At 43.6% G+C, this 23,439-nt stretch overlaps 1 protein-coding gene across 9 annotated transcripts in view; it reads left to right on the forward strand.

Annotated features, from left to right (window-relative positions):
- Nucleotides 1-23,439, forward strand: part of ddx4 (DEAD (Asp-Glu-Ala-Asp) box polypeptide 4) — a 163,119-nt gene that overhangs the window by 56,520 nt on the left and 83,160 nt on the right. For all 9 annotated transcript variants that reach the window (XM_068033103.1, XM_068033076.1, XM_068033140.1 and 6 more), the window contains 2 exons: nucleotides 16,755-16,853; nucleotides 16,994-17,048. In XM_068033103.1, coding sequence (XP_067889204.1) covers nucleotides 16,785-16,853; nucleotides 16,994-17,048 — 124 coding nt within the window. In that variant the 5' untranslated portion in view covers nucleotides 16,755-16,784. The remainder of the gene's footprint in view (nucleotides 1-16,754; nucleotides 16,854-16,993; nucleotides 17,049-23,439) is intronic.

Consider the following 23,439-nt stretch of genomic DNA (forward strand, 5'->3'; position numbering starts at 1 on the left):
TCTTGACTCCACATACTCTCTCTTACCTTTTATGCCGTGTGGCACCTTATTAATAGGCTGCCCTGAGCAGGTGGTGCTGGGCTGTCATATTAAATTGCTGCTTTCCCTGTTGTTTTTTATTTATTTAGAGATACAGCACTGAAACAGGCCCTTCGGCCCACCGAGTCTGTGCCGACCAAGAACCTCCCATTTATACTAACCCTACAGTAATCCCATATTCCCTACCACCTACCTACACTAGGGGAAATTTACAATGGCCAATTTACCTATCACCTGCAAGTCTTTGGCGGTGGGAGGAAACCGGAGCACCCGGAGGAAACCCACGCAGTCACACGGAGAACTTGCAAACTCCACACAGACAGTACCCAGAATTGAACCCGGGTCCCTGGAGCTGTGAGGCTGCGGTGCTAACCACGGCGCCACTGTGCCGCCCCTGTTGATGCTGTCAATGATGTTGGGTAGGGAATCCCCATTATGACCCAAATAACGGAAAGCTGATTCGACGTCCAAGTCAGGATGATGTATGACTTTGACATTGTCCCAAATTTTTTAAAAATTATTTCACAAGATGTGAACTTTGCATTTATTGCCTGTCCCTAATTGTCCTTGAGAAGATGGTGATGAGCCGCTACAGACATATGGTGTAGATACACCAACAGTGCTGTTAGGAAGGGAGTTCCAGGATTTTGACCCAGTGACACTGAAGGAACGGCGATATAGTTTCAAGTCAGGATGGTGTGTGGGGCTTGGAAGGGAACCTGCAGATGGTGGTGTTATCATGCATTTGCTCTCTTGTCCTCCTTGGTGGTAGAGGTCGCGGGTTTGGAAGTTGCTATTGAAGAAGCCTTGGCGAGTTGCTGCAGTACATCTAGTAGATGGTGAACATTGTGCATCGGTGCTTTAGGGAGTGAACTTCGAAGGTGGTAGAAGGGATGCAAGTCAAGTGGGCTGCATTGTCCTGGATGTTGTTGACCTTGCATGTTGTTGGAGCTTCACTCATCCAGGCAAGTGGAGAGTATTCCATCACACTCCTGACTTGTGCCTTGTAGTTGGTGGACAGGCACTGGGGAGTCAGGAGGTGAGCTACTTGCTGCAAAATTCCCAGCCTGTGACCTGCTCTTGTAACCACGGTACTTAATATGGTTGGTCCATTTCAGTTTCTCGTCATTGGTAACCCCCAGGATGATGATGGCAATGGTAATGCCATTGAATGTCAAGGGGAGATGGTTGGATTCTCCCTTGTTGGAGATGGTCATTTGCCTGCCATTTGTGTGGTGCGAATGTAACTTATTACCCCAAGCTTGGATTTTTTTAAAATTCATTCATGGGATGTGGGCATCGCTGGCCAGGCCAGCATTTATTGCCCATCCCTAATTGCCCTTGAGAAAATGGTGCTGAGCTGCCTTCCTGAACTGCTGCAGTCCATGTGTGGTAGGTACACCCACAGTGCTGTTAGGAAGGGAGTTCCAGGATTTTGACCCAGCAACAGTGAAGGAACGGCGATATAGTTCCAAGTCCGGATGGTGTGTGACTTGGAGGGGAACTTGCAGGTGGTGGTGTTCCCATGCATTTGCTGCCCTTGTCCTTCTAGTTGGTAGAGGTTGCGGGTTTGGAAGGTGCTGTCCAAGGAGTCTTAGTGTGTTGCTGCAGTGCAACACTGCTGCCACTGTGTTGTCGGTGGTGGAGGGAGTGAATGTTTGTAGATGGGGTGCCAATCAAGTGGGCTGCTTTGTCCTGGATGGTGTCGAGCTTCTTGAGTGTTGTTGACTTGTGCCTTGTAGATGGTGGACAGGCTTTGGGGAGTCAGGAGGTGAGTTACTCACCACAGGATTCCTAGCCTCTGAATTGCTCTTGAAGCCATGGTATTTATATGGCTACTCCAGTTCACTTTCTGGTCAATGGTAGCCCCTAAGGTGTTGATAGTGGGGGATTCAGCGATGGTAATGCCATTGAATGTTAAGGGGAATGTTGTCCAGGTCTTGCTGCATACGGATACTGACTGCTTCAGTAATCTGAGGAGTTACGAATGGTGCTGAACATTGTTCAATCATCAGTGAACATCCCCACTTCTGACCTTGTGTTGGAGGGAAGGTCATTGAAGCAGCTGAAGATGCTTGGGCCTAGGACACAAGCCTGAGAAACTGCATTGATGTCCTAGGACTAAGATGATTTGACTTCCAACAACCTCTGCCATCTTCCTTTGTGCCAGGTATGACTCCAACCAGTGGAGACTCTCCCCCCCCCCCCCCCCGATATCAAGGGCAGCCACTCTGACATCCCCTCTTTACTTCAGCTCTTTTGTCCAAGGCTGTAATGAGGTCAGGAGCTGAGTGGTCCTGGTGGAACCCAAACTGAGCGTCATTGAGCAGGTTATTGGTGAGTAAGTGCCACTTGATAGTACTGTTGACAACACCTTCCATCGCTTTACTGATTGAGAGTAGACTGATGGGGTGGTGATTGGCCAGGTTGGATTTGTCCTGCTTTTTGTGCATGGGACATAACTGGGCAATTTTCTACATTGTCCGGTAGAAGCCTGATTTGTAGCTCTACTGGAATAACTCTTGGTGGTAGAGAATAGAAAGTGCCTGAATACTCAGCCGGTCTGGCAGCATATGTTTCGAGAGAGACAGAGCCGATCTTTCAAGTCTGTGACTCTTCATCAGAGCAAATTTCTGAAGTGAACAAACAATAGGGCAGTAATTGTGGGGGATTTCAACTACCTTCATACTAACTGGAGTAGATTTAGAGGGAAAGGCACAGGGAGCAGAATTCTTGAAAAGCATTCAGGAGAATTTTTTTAGCCACTACGTAGCAAGCCCAACAAGAGAGCACAGTTCTGGGCTACTTTTAATTCTTTCACAGGACCTGTGCATCACTGGCAAGGCCAGCATTTGTTGCCCGTCCCTTATTGCCCTTGAAGGTGGTGGTGAGCTGCCTCTTGAACTGCTGCAGTCCATGTGCTGTTGGGAAGGAAGTTCCAGGATTTTGACTTGGCATCAGGTGAAAGAACAACGATATAGTTATAAGTCAGAATGGTGTGTGTGGCTTGGAGGGGAGCTTGCAGGTGTTGGTGTTCTGCTGCAAGTTAGTTTTAGGGAATTAAGCTGGGCAGGTGAAGGGGTATCAGTTGGGGAATGATTTGGTGGAAATGATCATAATTCAGTTAAACCTAGGGTAGTTATGGAAAAGGACAAAGATCAAGAGTAAAAGTTCTCAATTGGGGGAAAAGCTAATTTTACTCAGCTGAGATGTGATTAGCTAAAGTGAACTGGAGCAGCTACTCGAAGGTTAATCAGTGCCAGATCATTGGAAGGATTCAAGAAAGGGATACTGAGGGTTCACAGCCAAGTATTTTCTCTCAAAAGGTGGGTCTAACAAATCTGGATGTCAAGGGGCTTTAAGGAGAGGATAAAGAAAAAGGGAAGCTTATGACAGATACCAAGGGCTTAATACTGCAGGAATCAGAGAAGAACATAAGCGTAGGGGTAAAATTAAAAAAAAAATTAGGAAAGCAAAAAGAGGGCATGAAAAAGTATTGCCAAATTAAATCAAGGAAAACACTTTTTAAAATATAAATACATGAAGTGCAAGATCTCTAAATAAAGAGTAGAACCTGTTGGGGACCATAAGGGTAACCTGTCTATGGAGGAAGAAGACGTTTGTGTGGTTCTTAATGAATACTTTGTTCTTTTTACATAAAACAGAGGGACAATACAGACATTGCAGTCAGGGAGGAGTGTGAATATTAAATGATATTAACATAGTGAGAGGAAGTATTAACAGGTTTAACATCCTTGAAAGTGGATAAATCCTCAGGCCTGGATGAAGCGTTGGTATGGGAAGAAATAGCAGAGGATCAGGCTATCATTTTCCAGTCCTCTCTGGCTACAGGTGTGGTGCCAGAGGACTGGAGGATAGCTAATATATCATTTGTTTAAAAGGAGAAAGGGAAAGATTGAGTGATTAATTACAGGGCAATAGGCCTGACCTCCGTGGTGGGAAAATTATTGGAAAATGTTCTGAGGGACAGGATAAATCTTCGTTTAGAAAGAGATAGATTAATTAAAGGCAGTCAGCACAAATTTTAAGGGACGGTTGTGTCTGACTGACATTGATCCTCCTATTTACCTCCCGAAAAGAAATTCAGTGAGGGTAGTGCATTTGATGTCATCTGGATTTTAGCAAGGCTTTTGATAAGGCCCCACTTGGCACACTGTTCAAGAAAGTAAAAACGCATGAGATCCAAGGCTAAGTGGCAAGTTGGATCCAAATTTCTCCAATCCAGGCAGCAAGCAAAAGGGGTCTATGGATGTTTTTGTGACAGGCAGGCTGTTTTCAGCAGAACTCAGTACTAGGTCTCTTTGTAATATTGATCAATGATTTGGACTTTAATGTAGTGGGATATGATTAAGAAGTTGGTACACGTTACAAAAATTGGGTATGCGGTTGATAATCAAGGAAGCCATATACTGCAAGGAGATATCAATGGACTAGTCAGGTGGGTGGAACAGTGGCAAATGGAGTGAAGTGTTGGCCTTCCCCAAATGCCTTGCCTAACAATACACAAATAGTAGGATACGGGTAAGTCTAGAGGACTAGAGCGACCTTGGAGTGCATGTCCACAGAAGCCTGAAAATGGCTGGGCAGGTTGTTAAGATGGTCAAGAAGGTATACAGGATACTTGCCTTTATGAGCTGAGGCATAGAATACAAGAGCAGGGAGGTTATGCTGGAACTGTATAAAATATTGTTTAGGCCACACGTGGAGTACCACATGCAGTTCTGGTCACTACACCTATAAGGAAAGATGTGAGTGCCCTAAGAGGGTACAGAGGAGATTTATGAAGATATTGCCTGGACTGGAGAATTTTGGTGAATAGGAAAGATTGGATAGGCTAGGATTGTTTCCTTTGGAATAGATGAGGCTAAGGGGAAACTTAATTGCAGTGTATAAAATTTGAGGGGTTTAGATGGATTGGATAGGAAGGCCCTATTCCCTTTGAGGGGTCCATAACCAGGGGCATAGATTTAGGGTAAGAGGAAGGAGGGAGAGGGGGTTTGAGGGGAAGTTTTTTTTTCACCGAGAGGTGGTGATTTGCAATTCACTGCCTGAAAGGGTAGTAGAGGTGGAAAGCCTCTAAACTTTTAAAAAGTACTTGGATATGCACTTGCAATGCCATAACCTACAAGGCTACGGACCAAAAGCTGGAAAGTACTCAGGCATAGTGGCTCTTTGTTAGCCAGTGCGTACATGATGGACTGAATGGCCTCCTTCCATGCTGTAAATTTCTACAAATTTATATAATAAATATTCCAGTGAATTCTTGTAAGAATCTCTTGAATAATGAACTAAAATGAGGCGAATGTCTGCTTCAGTGGATTAGATTGTGCTGGAGTGGGGCATCTCGTGGCATGCCCCAATAATTAGACTTTTTTCTGCATCCTTCAGCCCAAAAGTGTGAGCTGATAATGACAGGGTGAGGATATCTGGGACTACAGTGAACCGTGAGACCAATAGTGTATCTCAGTGAAATTTAAGGATTGAGGAAGAGAAACAGGAACAACTGGGCAAGGGAGTGAATTAAAGTTGAATTGGATACATGAATATTATTGTTACGACTGAGGTGGGAGTAATGCACTATTAATTCAGTCCCACTACTCCACAGGTCACGGCATATTAGTAAAGTTTCCCACTTACTGGAAAAATAGTCAAATTGATCACTTTATTTATCCCTAGAACCAGGTTTATTTAAACAACAACAAAAATAACTTAATAAACCAAGTTTTAAACAATAATGAGATGAATCTATATGTATGAAAAGATTTTGTAACTCCTTAATCTTCCTAACCCTCATGCATACTCATACATTCAATTACCAATGGTTAACCCGGGAAAACGGAAATATGTTTTTTACAGCAGTTTCTAAGGAATAATGAAGCAACTGGCTGGTAACTTTTCTGTTTCGGTGAAGTGTCCTAGAGTTGAATAGTCATATGTCACTCGGTGTCTCTCCAAGTGAAACTAATGAATGGTCTATGATGGGTAGGCGGTCAAGGTAGTTTGTCTGCAGCAGGCATCACACAGATCTTTCAGCAACAGGTTGTAGCAACAGGTCTATTTAAATTGCAGTCTAACAGTAGAAACTTCCTTGAGAGTTCAGGAACTTGCAAAAATACAAAAGTCAACAGGACTTGCTCTCAGCAAAGGAGCCTTCACCGAGCACAACTTGCTCTTTGCAGAACTCGCTCTTCAGGCAGGAATTCTTGAATGGAGACAACAGCAACTGGCCACACCCAAAACACAGGCTTGCTTTCTCCAAAGCAGTGCTTCTTCACAGAGTATAGCAATTCCTCTTTTCTCTGGGTCTTTTCCTCTTTGATACAGGAATTATTTTTTCACGAGTGTTTTCTGGGCTGTATTCCTGGCCAGTTTCCAGCAGTAACTCTTTCAGCTGCTCACAGCCCCCGGTTTCTTTTTTTACTGCCAAAATGGAACTGAGCCATTCTCAGTAGGAGTCATAAGACTGCTGTAAAACCATCAAGTTGCTTGGATGCAAATTTCCCTGCAACCTGGACTTTTCAAACACTAAATCTCTGCAATTATTGCCCAGAGTTTTCTTTTCAGTCTTAAAGACACACAGACCTCCTAGTTTTTAAAAAAAAAAAGTGCTTATGACATTGTCTCTGGGTCATTAGTCCAAGCCTCTGGATCACTAGTCCAGTAACAGGAGTTCAAATGCCATCACAGCAGCTAGAGAATTTAAATTAATTTACTTAAATCTGGAATACAAAACTGGTATCAGTAATAGTAACTACAAAACTACCAGATTGTCGTTTTTTAAACCCCATCTGGTTCACTAAGATCCTTTCGGGAAGTAAATCTGCTGTCCTTACCTGGTCTGGCCTTTGCTACAGGTCTGGAGTCACAGGATGTGGCATACTCTTAACTGCCCTCTGAAATGGCCGAGCAAGTCACTCCAGGTGTTTCAAACAGCTGTGATAAAGTATAATTAAAAGTAAGACCACTCCGTATCAATCCAGGCACAGACTCGGACACAACAAAGGTACACCCAGCACATTTAGCCTAAGGAGGGAGACATGTCAATATTGGGAGAGCTTTTCTACAAACTAGTTAAGGAACAGACTGACTGGCTGATAGTTTATATACACAGAATCATACCTATGTATCAGACTCCTCCATCACCATTCCTAAGTATGTCATGTCCCACCAGCAGGACAGACCCATTAGAGGTAAAAGCACAATGGTGAAAAGTTGGGAGGGAGTTGCCCTAGGAATCCTCCACATTGACTCTGGATTCCATGAAGTCTCATGGCATCAGGCCAAATATGGGCAAAGAAACTTCCTGCTGATTACCATCTACTGCCCTCCCTCAGCTGAATTAGTCCTCCTCCATGTTGAGCAGTAGTCGGAAGAAGCTGCAATGGCACAATTTATTTCTGGGTGGGAGACTTCTTCATCTTGGTAGCACCGCAGGTGGTGAGAGAAGCAAAGCAAGGGAAAAAAAATCTACTTTACCTTGTCCTCGCCAAAATACCTGTCGCAGATACATCTGTCCATGACCGTATTGGTGGGAATGACCTCAGCACAGTTCTTGTGGAGACCAAGTCCCAACTTCAGAGCTGGGCACACCCTCCATTCTGTTGTGTGGCACTGCCTCTGTGCTAAGTGGGATAGATTTTGAACCGATCTATTAGCTGAAAACTGGGCATTCATGAGGCACTGTGGGTGACAATAGAATTGTACTCCACTACAATCTGTAACTTGATGGCCTGGCATTCTAACGTTGCCATCAAGGCAGGGGTCCAGCCCTGGTTCAATGAGGCATGTAGAAGAGCATGCCAGGGGCATCGCCATGCATTCCTAAAAACGAGGTACCAACTTGGTGAAGCTAGATGCACACTACATACAGAGCTAAGCGATCCCACAACCAATGGATCCGATCAAAGCCCTGCAGTTCTGTCACATGCAGTCATGAATGGTGGTGGACAAGTTTTAAAAAACCTAATGGCAGAGGAAGGAGTGACTCCATGAACACTCCATCCTCAATGCTGGCGGAGCCTAGCATAGGAGTGCAGAATTCTAGGCTGAAGCTTTCACAACCATCTTCAGCCAGAAGTTTCAAGTGGATGATTCTCCTCTGCCTCCTCCTGAGGTCCCCACATTCACAGCCATTCTTCAGCCAATTTAATTCACTACATGCCACACTCGACCAGCAGGAAGTTTAAAAGAGCATCGGGAGTGAATGAGAGAACGCGAACTGACCACGTTCTGAGAAAATTCAAAATGTGACGTCACAGGAAAATAGATTGTTTGGTGAGTATTTTTCTCATTTATCTTTCAAAACTCGGTAATTTTAGTAATAGTAAGGTTTTATGAGTAGTAATGTTTGCTAATAAACCTTATTAGATTGGCTGCTGAGTATTTTCTTTTAGTATTGGCGAGGTTATTACTACTAAAAACGTTTTAGTATTGGTAGGGTGTATTAATAGTAAGGGAGATTAGCATTTGTAAGGTTATTATTTAAGGTTTATTACTATTGGGTTATTAATAGCAGGATTTAGTTGTAGTACCCAAGATTTTTCATCTAATAGATGGAGGAATGGCAGGGCTGTTCCAGCCTCTGGAGTGCATATCCTGTACTCTGGGAACTCTAGGATGTTTCTCAGATCCTGGATAACCATGTGTGCAGGAAGTGTCGTCAGTTGCAGCAGCTTGAGCTCCATGTTTCAGAACTTGCAGCAGCTGGCATCACTGCCGTGCATCCATGAGGTTCAGAGATTTGTGGATAACACATTTATAGATGTGGTTACCTCGCAGCTTAAGAGTATGCCGGCAGAGACGGAATGGGTGATCACCAGACAGTCGAGAAGAAACGGGCAGGTAGTTCAGGAGACCCAGGAACATATGAACTAGGAACAGGAGTAGGCCATTTGATCCCTTGAGCCTGCTCCGCCATTCAATAAGTTCATGACTGAACTGATCACTCCACATTTTCACCTACCCCCAATAACTTTCCATCCCCTTACTTATCAAGAATCTATCTACCTCTGCCTTAAAAATATTCAAAGACTCTGCTTCCACTGCCTTTTGAGGAAGAGAATTCCAAGGACTCACGACCCTCTGAGAAAAAGTTTCTCCTCATCGCTGTCTTAAATGGGCGACCCCTTATTTTTAAACAATGACCCCCTAGTTTGAGATTCTCCTACAAGAGGAAACATCCTTTCCACATCCACTCTGTCAAGACCCCTCAGGATCTTATATGTTTCAATCAAGCCACCTCTTGCTCTTCTAAATTCCAGCGGATACAAGCCTAGCCTGTCCAATCTTTCCTCGTAAGACAGGCCACCCATTCCAGATGTTAGTCAAGTAAACCTCTGTACTGCCTCCAGTGCATTTCTATCCTTCCTTAAATAAGGAGACCAGTACTGTACACGTTCTCCAGATCTGGTCTCACCAATGCCCTGTATAGCTGAAGCATAACCTCCCTACTTTTGTATTCAATTCCCCTCGTGATAAGTGATAACATTCTATTAGCTTTCCTGATTATGTGCTGTACCTGCATATTAACCATTTGCAATTCATGCACTAGGACACCCAGATCCCTAGACCCTGAGTGCATCTCCTTCTCCAACTGTTCTGAATACTGAGGAAGATGATGGTTCATCTGGGGAATGCAGCCAGAGCCAAGACCATGGCACCATGGGTGGCTCAGCTGTACAGGGGGGTACAAAGAAGACTAGAAGAGCGATAGCAGATTCAATAGTCAGGGGAACAGACAGGCGTTCTGTTGCCGCAGATGTGAATCTAGGATGGTGTGTTGCCTCCTTGTTGCCAGGGTCAAGGTTGTTACTGAAAGGGTGCAGAACACCCTGAGGGGGAGGGTGAACAGTCAGCAGTCGTGGTCCACATTGGTAACAGCGACGTAAGTAGGAAGAGGGATGTGGTCCTGCAAAAAGAGTTTAGTGAGCAAGTTAAGAAATTAGCAAACAGGAACTCAAAATTAGTAATCTCTGGGTTGCTCCTAGTACCAAGCGCAAGTGAGGATTGAAATAGGAGGATAGTGTGGCTGGAAAGATGGTGCAGGAGGGAGGGCTTTAAATTCCTGGGGCACTGGGACCAGTTCTGGAGAAGGTGGGACCTGTACAGGCCGGGCAGGGGTTTGGAACCAGGAGATATTACAGGAGAGAAACAACTAGGTGCACAGAGAATTGGAAGTGCCAGATTGTGCAAGAGTACGAAATTGCAAAGTATTAGGTGGGGTCAGAGTGAGTGTGTTAGACAGTACTGGAGAAGGGAATTCTGTGTTGGATGGAGTGGACTGCGAAGGACTATGAGGAATGACCAGATGGGATTACGATGCATGTGTGTAAATGCACAAAGTGTGGTGAATAAGCTTGGTGAGCTACAAGCACAAATAGTATGGGAATATGATGTTGTGGCAATAACAGAAATGTGGCTTAGAAATGGTGAGGATTGGACAGTTAATATACAAGGATATAAAGTGTTCAGAAAAGATAAAGAAGAGAAAAGGGAGGTGGGGTGGCAGTCCTGATTAGGGAAGACATTGCAGTGCTGGAAAGGGAGGATGTCCTAACAGCACTGTGGATATACTTAAACCCAACGACTGCAGCGGTTCAAGAAGGCAGCTTACTACCACCTTCTCGAGGGCAATTAGGGATGGGCACTAAATGCTGTCTTAGCCAACAACAGCCACGTTCCACGAACAAATTTTTAAAAACATCAATTTGGTTAGAGTTGAGCAAAGAGGGTATGATCACGCTACTTTGTCAATTCTATAGGCCTCCATCTCTCTCACTATTTGGAGGAGCACATCTGCAGGGAAATCACAGATGTGCAAGAACTGAAGAGTGGTGATATTGGGGGACTTTAATGACCTAAATATTCATTGGGGTAATAGAGTAAAGGTTGCGGAGGGGAGGAATTTCTAAACTGTGTTCAGGAGAACTTCCTTGATCAGTGTAGACTCATAGAAAACTTAAGGCACAGAAAGAGGCCACTTGGCCCATCGTGTCTGTGCTGGTTGAAAAACGATCCACCCATTCTAATCCCACTTTCCAGCATTTGGTCTGTAGCCCTGCAGATGATGGCACTTGAGGTGTGTATCCAGACTCCTTTTGATTGAGTTGAGGGTCTCTGCCTCAACTACCCTTTCAGGCAGTGAGTTCCAGACCCCCACCACCCTCTGGGTGAAAAAGCTTTTCCTCATCTCCCCTCTAATATTTCTATGAATCACTTTAAATCTGTGCCCCCTAGTCACTGACCTCTCTGCTAAGATGAATAGGCCCATCACCTCCACTCTATCCAAGCCCCTCAAAATTTTGTACATTTCAATCAATTTCCCCTCTGCCTCCTCTGTTCCAAGTAGAACAACCGCAGCCTAAGCAATCTTTGCTCATAACTGCATTTTTCCAGTCCTGCCAACATCCTCGTAAATCTCCTCTGTACCCTCTCCAGTGCAGTTACTTCCTTTCTGTAATGAGGTGACCAGAACTGCACACAGTATTCAAGTTGTGGCCTAACCAATGAGTTATACAGTTCTAGCATAACCTCCCTGCTCTTATATTCTATACCTCGGCTAATAAAGGAAAGGATTCCATTTGCCTGCTCAACCACCTTATCAACCGTCCTGCTACCATCAGGGATCTGTGGACATTCACTCCAAAGTCCCTCACTTCCTCTACACTTCTCAATATTTTCCCAATAATCATGTATTCCTTTGTCTTGTTTGACCTCCCCAAATGCGTCACCTCCCACTTCTCTGGATCAAATTCCATTTCCCACTTTTCTGCCCATCTGACCAGACCATCAATATCTTCCTGCAGCCTACAGCTATCCTTCCTTGCTATCTACCATGCAGCCAATCTTTGTGTCATCTGCAAACTTAAAGATTATGCCCTCTACATTTACGTCTAAATCGTTAATATACACCACAAAGAGCAGGGGACCCTGTACTGAGCCCTGCGGAATGCCACTGGAAACAGCCCTCCAGTCGCAGAAACAGCCGTCAACAATTACCCTTTGTTTCCTGCCACTGAGCCAATTCTGCATCCACCTTGCTGCATTTCCCTGGATCCCATGGGATTTTATTTTTTTGAACCAGTCTCCCATGTGGGACCTTGTCAAAAGCTTTGTTAAAATCCATTTAGACTACATCAACTGCACTACCCTCATCTATCTTCCTTGTTACTACTTCAAACAGTTCAATCAAGTTGGTCAAACAAGATCTTCCCTTAAATCCAGTATGATCTCAGCCCAACTAGAAATGAGGCATTTCTGGATCTGGTGCTGGGAAATGAGATGGTTCAAGAATCTGTGGGGGGCACTTGGGTAAGAGCGATCATTGTATCATAAGATTTTTACTAGTAATGCAGAAAAGCAAGGAAAAAAATACGGTAGAATGTCTAGAGTGGAAGAGGGCTAATTTCAATGCCATGAAGTAACCTAGCCAGGGTAGAAAGGAAGCTAAGACTGGCAGAAAGAGCTGTATCAGAACAATGGGATATCTTTTTAAGGAAGAGATACTTCAGGTACGGGCTAGGAACATGCCAACAAGGGTGAAAGGTAAGGGAGCCAAGAACAGAGCTCCTAGGTTGACAAGGGAGATAGAGATGATAAAACAAAAAAAAGTGTGTATGATGCATGTCAGGTGAACTCATCAAATGAAAACCAGGCCATATGCAATAAGTTGAGAGGGGAGGTGAAGAGGAAAATAAGACTGGCAAAAAGAGAATATGAAAATAGAATGGCAGGCAACATAAAAAGGAACCCAAAGATCTTCCACTGACATGTAAATAATACGTGAGTAGATAAGTCACCTGGTCGAATGGCTTGCATCCCAGGTTGCTAAAGGAAGTGGGGATGCAGATGGCAGAAGAGCTCGCCATAATCTTCCCTGGATACAGGGGAGGTGCCAGAGGAATGGAGAGTGGCAAATTTGACACCCTTATTCAAGAAAGGATGTAAGGATAGTCCCAGCAACTACAGGTCAGTTAGTTAAACATCAGTGGTGGGTAAGGTTTTAGAAACAATAATCAGGGAAAATATCAACAGACACTAGGAGGTTCGAGTTAATTAAGGATAGCCAACATGGATTTGTAAAAGGCAGATCATGCTTGACTAATCAAATTGAAATTTTTGATGAAGTAACAGAGAAGGTTGATGAAGGGAATGTTTTGGATGTTTATATAAGAAAGCATTTGATAAGGTACCACATAAAATGCTGGTTAACAAAATTGAAGTTTGTGGCATGGTAGGGTCAGTGTCCGATTGGATTAAAAAATTGGCTTAAGGAGAGAATACATCGTGTCCTTGTATATGTTTGCTTTTCAGACTGGATGATGGACTGTGGTCTTTCCCAAGGTTCAGTGCTAGGACCACTGCTTTTTTTTGCTATATATATAAATGATATATAAATGGATCTTGGAATACAGAGTAGAATCTCAAAATTTGCTGACAACACCCAACTTGGAGGTCTGGCAAACAGTGAGGGTGATATGAGCAGCCTGCAACAGGACAACAACTTGCCTGATCACCCCATCCATCACCTTAAACATTCACTCCCCTCGGCAAGCACATTGTGGCTGCACTGTGTGCCATCTAGAAGATGCACTGCAGCAACCCGCTAAGGCTTCTTCGACAACTTCTCCCAAAGCCACAACCACATCCACCTAGAAGGGCAAGGGCAGCAGATGCAAGCTCCCCTCAGTCACTCATCATCCTGACTTGGAAATATATCACTGTTCCTTCACTATCGCTGGGTCAAAATTTGGAATTCCTTCCCCACTTCACGACATGAACTGCTGCTGTTCAAGAAGGCCTGTCTCACTACCACCTTCTCAAGGGCAATTTGTGCATGGGCAATAAATGCTGTCTTCCCAGTGATCACCTCCTATTAATGAATTAAAAATGAGAGGGAAAGAAAGATTATGTTGAACGGATAAGAGGAAAAAAAAGTAAGATTTCAAATTGGACATTTTAAAAATCTCTCAAAGTTAGCAGCTGTCGGAAGGTTCAGTTGGTCAGTTTCTGGGCCTGAGTTGTTGGACATTAAAGTTACTTGCACTGGTAATTACCAGTCTTCGCTTTCTGTGGTGAATTTAATGGGCAGTTGATGTACAAATCCAGTAAGCTCTTAAAATAACAGAGATTGAGAGTGAGGCACCACATGTGTGAAGGAAAAGGCAGAGCAGTGTAAATCGACAGTAAGTTTTGAAGATTCGCAACTTTCGGTGTATCTCTTTAAACCCCTGGACTTGCTGTCTGATTTGGAGGGAAAAAACTTATATAGCGCCTTTTGCTACCTCAAAGTCACAAAGCACTTTACAGCCAATCAAGTCCTTTTGTAGTGCAGTCACTGTTGATGTGTATGAAATGAGCAACCAGTTTACACACCGCTGGGTCCCACAAACAGCAATGTAATAATGACCAGATAATCTCTCTGATGATTGAGGGATGAATATTGGCCAGGACACTGGGGAACTCCACTGCTCTCCATCAAAATAGTGCCATGGGGTCTTTTACATCCACCTGAGGATGTTTCATCTGTCATCTGAAAGTTGGCACCTCTGACAGTGCAGCACACCTTCAACACTACCCTGGAGTGTCTTAGATTTTTGTGCTCGAGTCTCTAGACTCCACAACCATCTGACTCGGAGCTGAGCAATAGCTGACGCTGATAATGTGTTCTTAATGGTCTTGCTTTTCAAGCAAGGTTTGGCCTAATATCTTGGCATCCTTCCAGTCACTGGAAGGATGTCATTTGCCCTCCAATTTGCTGGGGCTCCTTGGTGCCATTCCCAGTTGAATATTGCCTTGATATCCTGGGCAGCTATTTCCACCTGTCTTGATATTCACCTCCTTGTGTCCATGTATGGATTAAGAATATGATGCGATATGCAGCCGAGTGACTGGCAGAATCTCAGTTGCATCAGTTAGCAGCTTATTGGTGAGTCGGCAACTACTGATGGTAACATTGATGGCTACTTCCATTGCTTATAGGAAACTAACTGGTGAAAGAATTGGCCAGGTTAGATCTTGATTTTTGTGTATGGATAGGATGTGTCTGACTGTGTTGTTTGTTATTGTAGTTGCATTGCAGCAATTTAGTGGGGGAAGGGTGGGATCAATGCCTAGTTCTAGTGTGTAACTTTTCAGCACTGCAGGAATGTTGGCGGGGGGGAGGGGAGGAGAGCGCACCTGTAACCACCAAGGTCTTCGGCCGCGCTCCCCCCACCCCTCCTGTCTCTTCGCGTTAAGCGATGACGTCATCACATACGCCAATCAGTCCTGGCACTGCAGAGCGCAGCGCGTGAGCAGAGAGTAGGATCATGCGCAGATTGGCGCAGTCTAATGACGTCAGCTGCCGGCTGCGTTGTCAGTAATCACTTTGTTACTTATAATATGTCAGTTTTCATGGGCGTCTGCACCTGGTGAGTGATACTCCAGAACTCTGACCCGGGACCTCAAGCTCCCATGGGCAGTTTGATAAGCTCAGCTCTCTAAATTGCTGCCATGAACGAGCAGCGGTCAGCTGCATAAAGGTGAAGTCAGCTGAACGATGCCTGCTGCTCTTCGGTTAATTTTAGGCCAGTTACCTGACAAAATTGACAGTGACCTGCTGCTGTACCTACCCGATTTAAATATGGTGGGCAGAACACACGATCTGTCAAGAAAAGAACCTGCTGCCAGTCGTTACTAACGGATCTGGCGGAGGTGAGGGAGTGGTGTCTCTCCGACATCAGCGGCAATTGTTTTTAAAACTTCTTGTGCTTCTCAGTTTTGGCACTGTGCAGTTCCATGATATGTGCTCCTAGTACATACCACGGATAAAGGAGCAGAATTTTAATTGCATATTGGGATTTTTAATAAGATTTTGTTGAAACATGCTGATTTGGCGAACCCCTTGGGAGTGCCTCAGGGCCTGTGGACTCCTGGTTGAGAGCCCTTGCTGTAGAGTGAACTGTATTGCTTGAACTAGCTTCACTCAGAGCCTGTTAATGCTGCTGAATTCTACCTATCACTAATTCCTTCTTTCCTCTGCTGCCACCCCTCCCACAAAACACCAGGCTACTCTTTGGGAAAAATATACGATTGGCCATTTGCAGTTGTCTCGCAGTTAGCAAAAAAGGTGTCATAGTTTGTAGTTGGAGTATTGTGCCTAATTTGTGGCATCTCATCTTGGAATGATATGGGAGCCATGTGTGTACAGTGAAATCATACCTAATGAGGTTACAGTTACACACAGATTTGAGAAATTGCTTTTTGCTGGAAAGCATGTTGTGACATAAAATTAAAAAGGAAAAAATGACAAAAGAATTTACAATGGTAAATTTGATGCTACATACAACTTGTCCAAAAACTTCTAACAAGTCTATTTTATAGAATAAGTGCGTGACCTACATAATGGTTTTTAATTTACAGATTGTCCTAAAAGGCACAGACTTGGGATTTTCAGTGGAAGCACGAGAAGGGAGAAGGCAGTTATTAGAATTTGGAATGCTTTACTGTAAATAGTCATTAAGTTGAAGGCTTATTTAAAAGAGGAATTGGCTAGTTATTTGAAAAAGAATATGAGGGTTCAGGGGACTCATGGGAATGAGATTGAAATAACTGGCTTCACTTGCAAGGTACAAATGGCCTTCTGCACTGGTATATTCTGTGATTCTCATCGAAGAATAAATTTACTTATTTTGCAATTTTTGTTTGGACTGCAGGTGTCGTGTGGATAATTAGACTACCTCAATATGACAGAAGACTGGGATGCAGAACTGGGAACGGAACCTGTTGCCATTATTCCATCTTTCAGTGATATGGTAGGTATCTTGCTGTTTTGAAGTGTTTTTATTTCAGATTTCCAGTACCCGCAGTATATTACTGTTTTGAAGTGTTGATCTCCTAAATTAAAATTTCTATGTTTGTAAGTATTGATGGGTGTATTTTGTGTTCAATTTAGGCTGGCCTAATGAATGAAGATGTCATCAATGGCAATCAGTCTTTTGACTTGAAAGGTAAGGTATCTCATACATTGCATTTTTTTTTGGGTATCAAAATAAATCAAGGAAGCCAGTATGGTTTGTTGTTTGAACCACTGCCACAAGGGAATTGCTTAGAAAGGCAAGTTCACTAAGTTACACTTTCAAGTTGACAATTTGAACATTAAGCCGTGCTGAAGGAAAAGCTGTGACCAAACTTGAGTGGATAGTTTCAGACAGGTTTTAGGAGCTGCTCAATTAAATTCTACAAAAGTTTGTGTTTTTCTTCTGCTTCTCTGCTTTATGTGACTTCCAGCTTTGTCACTTTCAACTGCTTGGGTGGGCTCAGTTTTTGTTGCCCTGTTGAAACTTGGCAGTCTGAGCTAGCACTGATCTGTTCCTACTGGTTCCCATGATGCTTGGAACTATGCTTTGCTATATCTGCCTACTACCCATGGCTGCTCATTCTACTTTGTACCACTTTTCCTTCAAAATATCCAATGCCTTTTGCTGGACTGGTTCCTCAAGCTTCTGCTGTTCTTGCTCCTGAGATTTTGTGCTCCTTATCCCTACAGCTATTGCTCAGACTGAAACCATCATCTGCACTAATCGTGAATTTACCTTTCAGCCTCTTGATTCCTTGGGTTTCACTATTCTTGACTCTTGCATTTCAGTCTCATTTCTTAGCTGTTGGTGTACACTAACACTGTAGGCCAATACACACCTCTACTGGATACCTGGATTAATTTATTTTTGCATTGTGGTTGTTTCTACTTCTTGGCCCTTCAATTCACTAGACAACCTCCAGCAGGAGCCTTGTGATACTCTGATCCTTTAACATCCCTGGATAGACTTCCCCTCCACAACTGTCTCTGAATTGGATGTTAGTTCAAGGGTGTACCAAGCCAACTAGAAGTTGATTTCATCCCATCACAGGGCTTACGACTTAAACTTTATACTCTTTCATATAGTCTCCTCCCTGTTCTGTTTATGACCAGACTATCACAGAACAGTACACAGAAAGGGGCCATTCAGCCCATGGAGTCTGTGTTGACTTTTTTGAAGAGCAATCCAGTTAGCCCGACTCCCTTGCTCTTCTCCAAATATCCCTGCAAGTATTTATCCAATTCCCTTTTTGGAGGCTGATATTAAATCTGTGTCCATCACCCCTTGAAGCATTGCATCCAAAATCCTAACCACTTATGTGGAAAAGGTTATTCATGTCTCTGGTTCCTTTGCCATCAACTTTTTTAAAATCTATGCCTTCTGGTTATTAACCATTCAGCCTTGCAAACTGTTTATTTTTAATTATTCTATCTAAAACCCACCATGACTTTCAAACAGCTTTATCAGATCTTCTCATAGCCGCCTCTGCTCTAATGAGAACTGCAGCTACTCCAATCTAGCTAAGTAGCTATAATCCCTCATCCCTGGAACCATTCTAGTAAACCTCTTGTACCCTCTCCAAAGCCTTCATGTCCTTCCTGATTTGTGGTGCCCAGAATTGGGTGCAGCACTCCAGCTACACTAGTTTCATATCTGTTCTAATCTTTGCCATGCCCAAATAACCTGAATTCCCTTGTATTCATACACGTACGTTTTGGGTGCCCAGTTAGTCAAAATTTAAGGCATAATCCTCGCTGCAGCTCCATTTCCATACCACCAATTCCATCTCTGTCCCTTCCTCTGTATCTGATCCAGATTATTTGTAACCTCTGTCCTACTCAACTCTGACATGAGTCCTGACACTGCATCCTCTCCATCTCAGATTCCTTACTTCCACCTGCATAACATTGCCTTTTAAAAAAAATCTTTCATGGGATGTGGGTGTCATTGGCAAGGCAAGCATTTGTTGCCCATCCCTAATTGCTCTGGATGGTGGTGGTGAGTTGTCCTCTTGAACTGCTGCGGTCATTGCAACAGTTGCATCTCGCGCTCTCATCCTCACCTGATATCCTTTCACATGTTAATTTTCTTCCCAATCACTGGATAGTAATCAGCCTTGTGAACTTTGGCAGTTTGTTTTGCTTTGTTCCTCCTTCACCTCTTCCATAGTTACAACTAATTGTGATGCTCGACCGATGCCTGAGCATTGAATTCCTAACTTGCTCGTCCATAACTCAGTAATATCTCATGCATTTAAACAGTTGGAGGAGCTATAGATATGCATTTGTTTACAATATGGGATTTTTAATCAATTAGATTGAATTGTTCAAGTTTTTTTTATTTACTATGCTTACACATTTGTGTACCCATTGATCTCGTTATGGGTGGAATGTGTGATAGATGATATTCCTAGGTATTTGTGCACCAATGCTTTTGTGTTTTGGTTTTATTTCTATTAAAGTGTGAAATTGGAAGATTTGGAAAACGACTCATGAATGGAAAAGTTGTGTGATTTCAGTTTCTTCATTTTGCATTGTTGCAAAATTGTCTCATTCTGAGAGATGGTATGCAATGCAATTTAGAGAGGTATGGATTAATCAAGAACAGTCAGTGTGGATTTGTTAAGGGAAGGTTGTGTCTGACTAACTTGATTGACCCTCCTTGTTGCCACCTCAAAAATTTAATGAGGGTAGTGTGCTCGTGGTCGACATGGATTTTGGGAAGGCTTTGGCAAGGTCCCACTTAGTAGACTGATCAGTAAATTAGAAGCTCCAAAGGAAAGTGGCAAGTTGGGTTCAAAATTGGCTTAGTGGCTGAAACAAAGGCCTAATGGCTCATACAAACGTAAGAATTAGGAGCAAGAGTAGGCCATTTGGCCCCTTCAAGCCTGCTCCGCATTTAATATCATGGCTGATCTGATTGTGGCCTTGACTCCCTTGTTAGTCAAGAATTTATCTACTTCTGCCTTTAAAAATATTCAATGACCCTGCCTCCACCGTTCTTTGGGGAAGAGAGTTCCACCGACTCTCAACCCTGAGAAAAAATGTTTCCTCATTTCCATCTTAAATGGGCAACCCCTGTGTCCCCTAGTTCTAGTCTCTCCCACAAGGGGGAAAATCTTTTCAGCAAGCACCCTGTCAAGTCCCCTCAGGATCTTAAATGTTTCAATACCATCGCTCCTCATTCTTCTGAACTCCAACGGATACAGACCCAACCTGTCCAACCTTTCTTCATAAGGTAACCACCACCCGCCCCCAATCCCAGATATCAGTTGAGTGAACTTTCTCTGAACTGCCTCGAACGTATTTGTATCCTTTCTTAAATAAGGAGACCAAAACTGGACACAGAACTCCAGATGTGGTCTCGCCAACACCTATACAACTGGTGCAAAATATCCCTACTTTTATATTCCATTTCCCCTTGCAATAAACAACATTCCATTTGCCTTGCAGATACTTACTGTATCTGCGTACCAACCTTTTGTGATTCGTGTACCAGAACACCCAGATCCCTTTATACCCATTTCTGCAGTCTCTCCATTTAAATAATATGCTGCTTTATGATTCTTCCTGCCAAAGTGGATAAGTTCACGTTTTCCCACATTATATTCCATTTGTCATTTTGCCCACTCATTACCAATTCTGTGATTGAGAGAGGTTACAGTGCAGAAGGCCGCCATTCGGCCCATTGTGTCTGCACTGGCTGTCCGCAAGAGCAGTTCCCTGAGTGTCTTTCCCCCGCCTTCTCCCCGTAACCCTGCACATTCTTTTTTTCCTTTACATACTCCTTATGTCCTCTTCACAATTTACTTTTCTACCTATCTTTCTGTCATCAGCAAATTTAGCAGCCATACATTCGGTCCCTTCATCCAAGTCTTTGATTGATATAAATTGTCAATAGTTGAGGTCCCATCACTGATCCCTGTGGCACTCCATTCATCACATTTTGCCAACCTGAAAATGACCCATTTACCCATGGCTTAGTACTGGGTCCCTTGCTGTTCATGGTATAAATCAATGATTTAGATTTAAATGTAGGGAGCATGATTAAGAAGTTTGCAGATGTTAAGAAAATTGGCCATGTGATTGATAGAGTCAGAAAACTGTAGACTGCAGGAAGATAATTGACTTCAGTGTCCTCTGGAGAATTTTCTACAGTATGTTTCCAGTCCAATGAGGAAGGAGGCATTGCTGGATCTGGAGAATGAGGTGGGTTAAGTGTCAGGGAAACATTTAGGGCATAGTGACCAAAGTATCTTAAGATTTGGGTTAACTATGGAAAATGACAAGGAGCAATCCAGAGAAAAGATGGTTAATTGGAGGAGGGCCAACTTGAATGGAGTGAGAATGGATCTGGCCCAAGTAGATTGGCAGACTGTAATTGGACAATGGGCTGCCTTTAAAGAGGTGATAGTTCGGGTACAGTCAAGGTACATTCTCACGAGGGGGAAAAGTAGGGCAAATGGATCCAGAGCTCCCTGGATGATAGATGGAGAGTAAGATGAAACAGAAAAAGGGTGCAAATGACAGGTGTTGGGTGGATAAGACAATTGAGAACCAGGCTGAATATAGAAGGTTCAGATGGCAAGTGAAAAATCAAATAAGAGAAGCCAAGAGAGAGTATGAGAAGAGTCTCACGGCTAACATAAAAGGGAATCTAAAAGTCTTCGATAGGCATATAAATAGTAAGAGTGGTGAAAGAAGGAATGGGGCCAATTAGGGACCTAAAAGGAGATATATGCATGGAGGCAGAGGGCATGGCTGAGGTACTGAATGAGTACTTTTACATCTGTTTTTACCAAGGAAGAAGATGCTACCCAAGTCATGGGTGAAAGTGGAGGCAGTTGTGACACAGGCTGATGGGTTAAAAATAGAGTAAATATTGGATAGTGTCATGCTAGGCCTCCACCTGCCAAAAATGAGGCACATTAATTTTGTCATAAACATTGATTTTAAACTGTTATGGAGTGAAGAAAGGACTTGTTAAACAGATCAGCTGTGGCTGGAAAAGACAAAGGACCATTCCCTGACACATTCAACCCACAATGGACCTTGATCACCAGGTATTGTGTGTAAGAGGAGCATTCCAGAGACTGCTGGAATCCAAGATGTGGTCAGACCAGTTGGTCACATGACTAACCTGCTTGGCAACCTGGGTTTTCTGAACTGTACAAGCAGTTTGAAGTCAGTGTCTGTTTGCTCCTGGACTGAGATCTCTCCTGTCTGCTCCCATCTATTTCTCACAAGCCTCTCAAGATACATGAACCCCAAGAGAGAAAAGTCTCTTACAGCGAGCAACGTTTAAAAAGAATACTGGGTCCCAACGAAATGAAAGATCTATCTACAAGCAAGAACTCTACAGTGAGCTCGAAGAACCATAACAAAAACTCTTGAGTTGTTGCCTTAAACATTCTGCTTTATTTTTCTTTTTTTTTGTGTATCGCATATGTATGCCCACGTAGGAGCGTCGTGTATCTGTAGGCGTTAACTGAATTAGAGTTTCAGTTGAATAAATTTCAACTTTTCGTCTTTAGAACAAAGAATAAAGAACAGTACAGCACAGGAACAGGCCATTCGGTCCTCCAAGCCTGCGCTGATCTTGATGCCTGCCGAAACTAAAACCTTCTGCACTTCCGGGGTCCGTATCCTTCAATTCCCATCCTATTCATGTATTTGTCAAGATGCCTCTTAAACGTCTCTATGGTACCTGCTTCCACCACCTCCCCCGGCAACAAGTTCCAGGCACTCACCACCCTCTGTGTAAAGAACTTGCCTCGCACATCCCCTCTAAACTTTGCCCCTCTCACCTTAAACCTATGTCCCCTAGTAACTGACTCTTCCACCCTGGGAAAAAGCTTCTGACTATCCACTCTGTCCATGCCGCTCATAACTTTGTAAACCTCTATCATGTTGCCCCTCCACCTCCGTCGTTCCAGTGAAAACAATCCTAGTTTATCCAACCTCTCCTCATAGCTAATGCCCTCCACACCAGGCAACATCTCTTCTGTACCCTCTCCAAAGCCTCCACGTCCTTCTGGTAGTGTGGCGACCAGAATTGCATGCAATATTCTAAGTGTGGCCTAACTAAACTTCTGTACAGCTGCAGCATGACTTGCCAATTTTTATACTCTATGCCCCGACCGATGAAGGCAAGCATGCTGTATGCCTTCTTGACTACCTTATCCACCTGCGTTGCCACTTTCAGTGACCTGTGGACCTGTACGCCCAGATCTCTCTGCCTGTCAATACTCCGAAGGGTTCTGCTATTTACTGTATACTTCCCACCTGCATTAGACCTTCCAAAATGCATTACCTCACATTTGTCCGGATTAAACTCCATCTGCCATTTCTCTGCCCAAGTCTCCTCTGACAATCCTCATCACTGTCCGCAACTCCACCAACCTTTGTGTCGTCTGCAAACTTACTAATCAGACCAGCTACATTTTCCTCTAAATCATTTATATATACTACAAACAGCAAAGGTCCCAGCACTGATCCCTGCGGAACACCACTAGTCACATCCCTCCATTCAGAAAAACACC

The sequence above is a fragment of the Heterodontus francisci genome, chromosome 1 (assembly GCF_036365525.1).
Source record: "Heterodontus francisci isolate sHetFra1 chromosome 1, sHetFra1.hap1, whole genome shotgun sequence".
NCBI classification, from domain to species: domain Eukaryota; kingdom Metazoa; phylum Chordata; class Chondrichthyes; order Heterodontiformes; family Heterodontidae; genus Heterodontus; species Heterodontus francisci.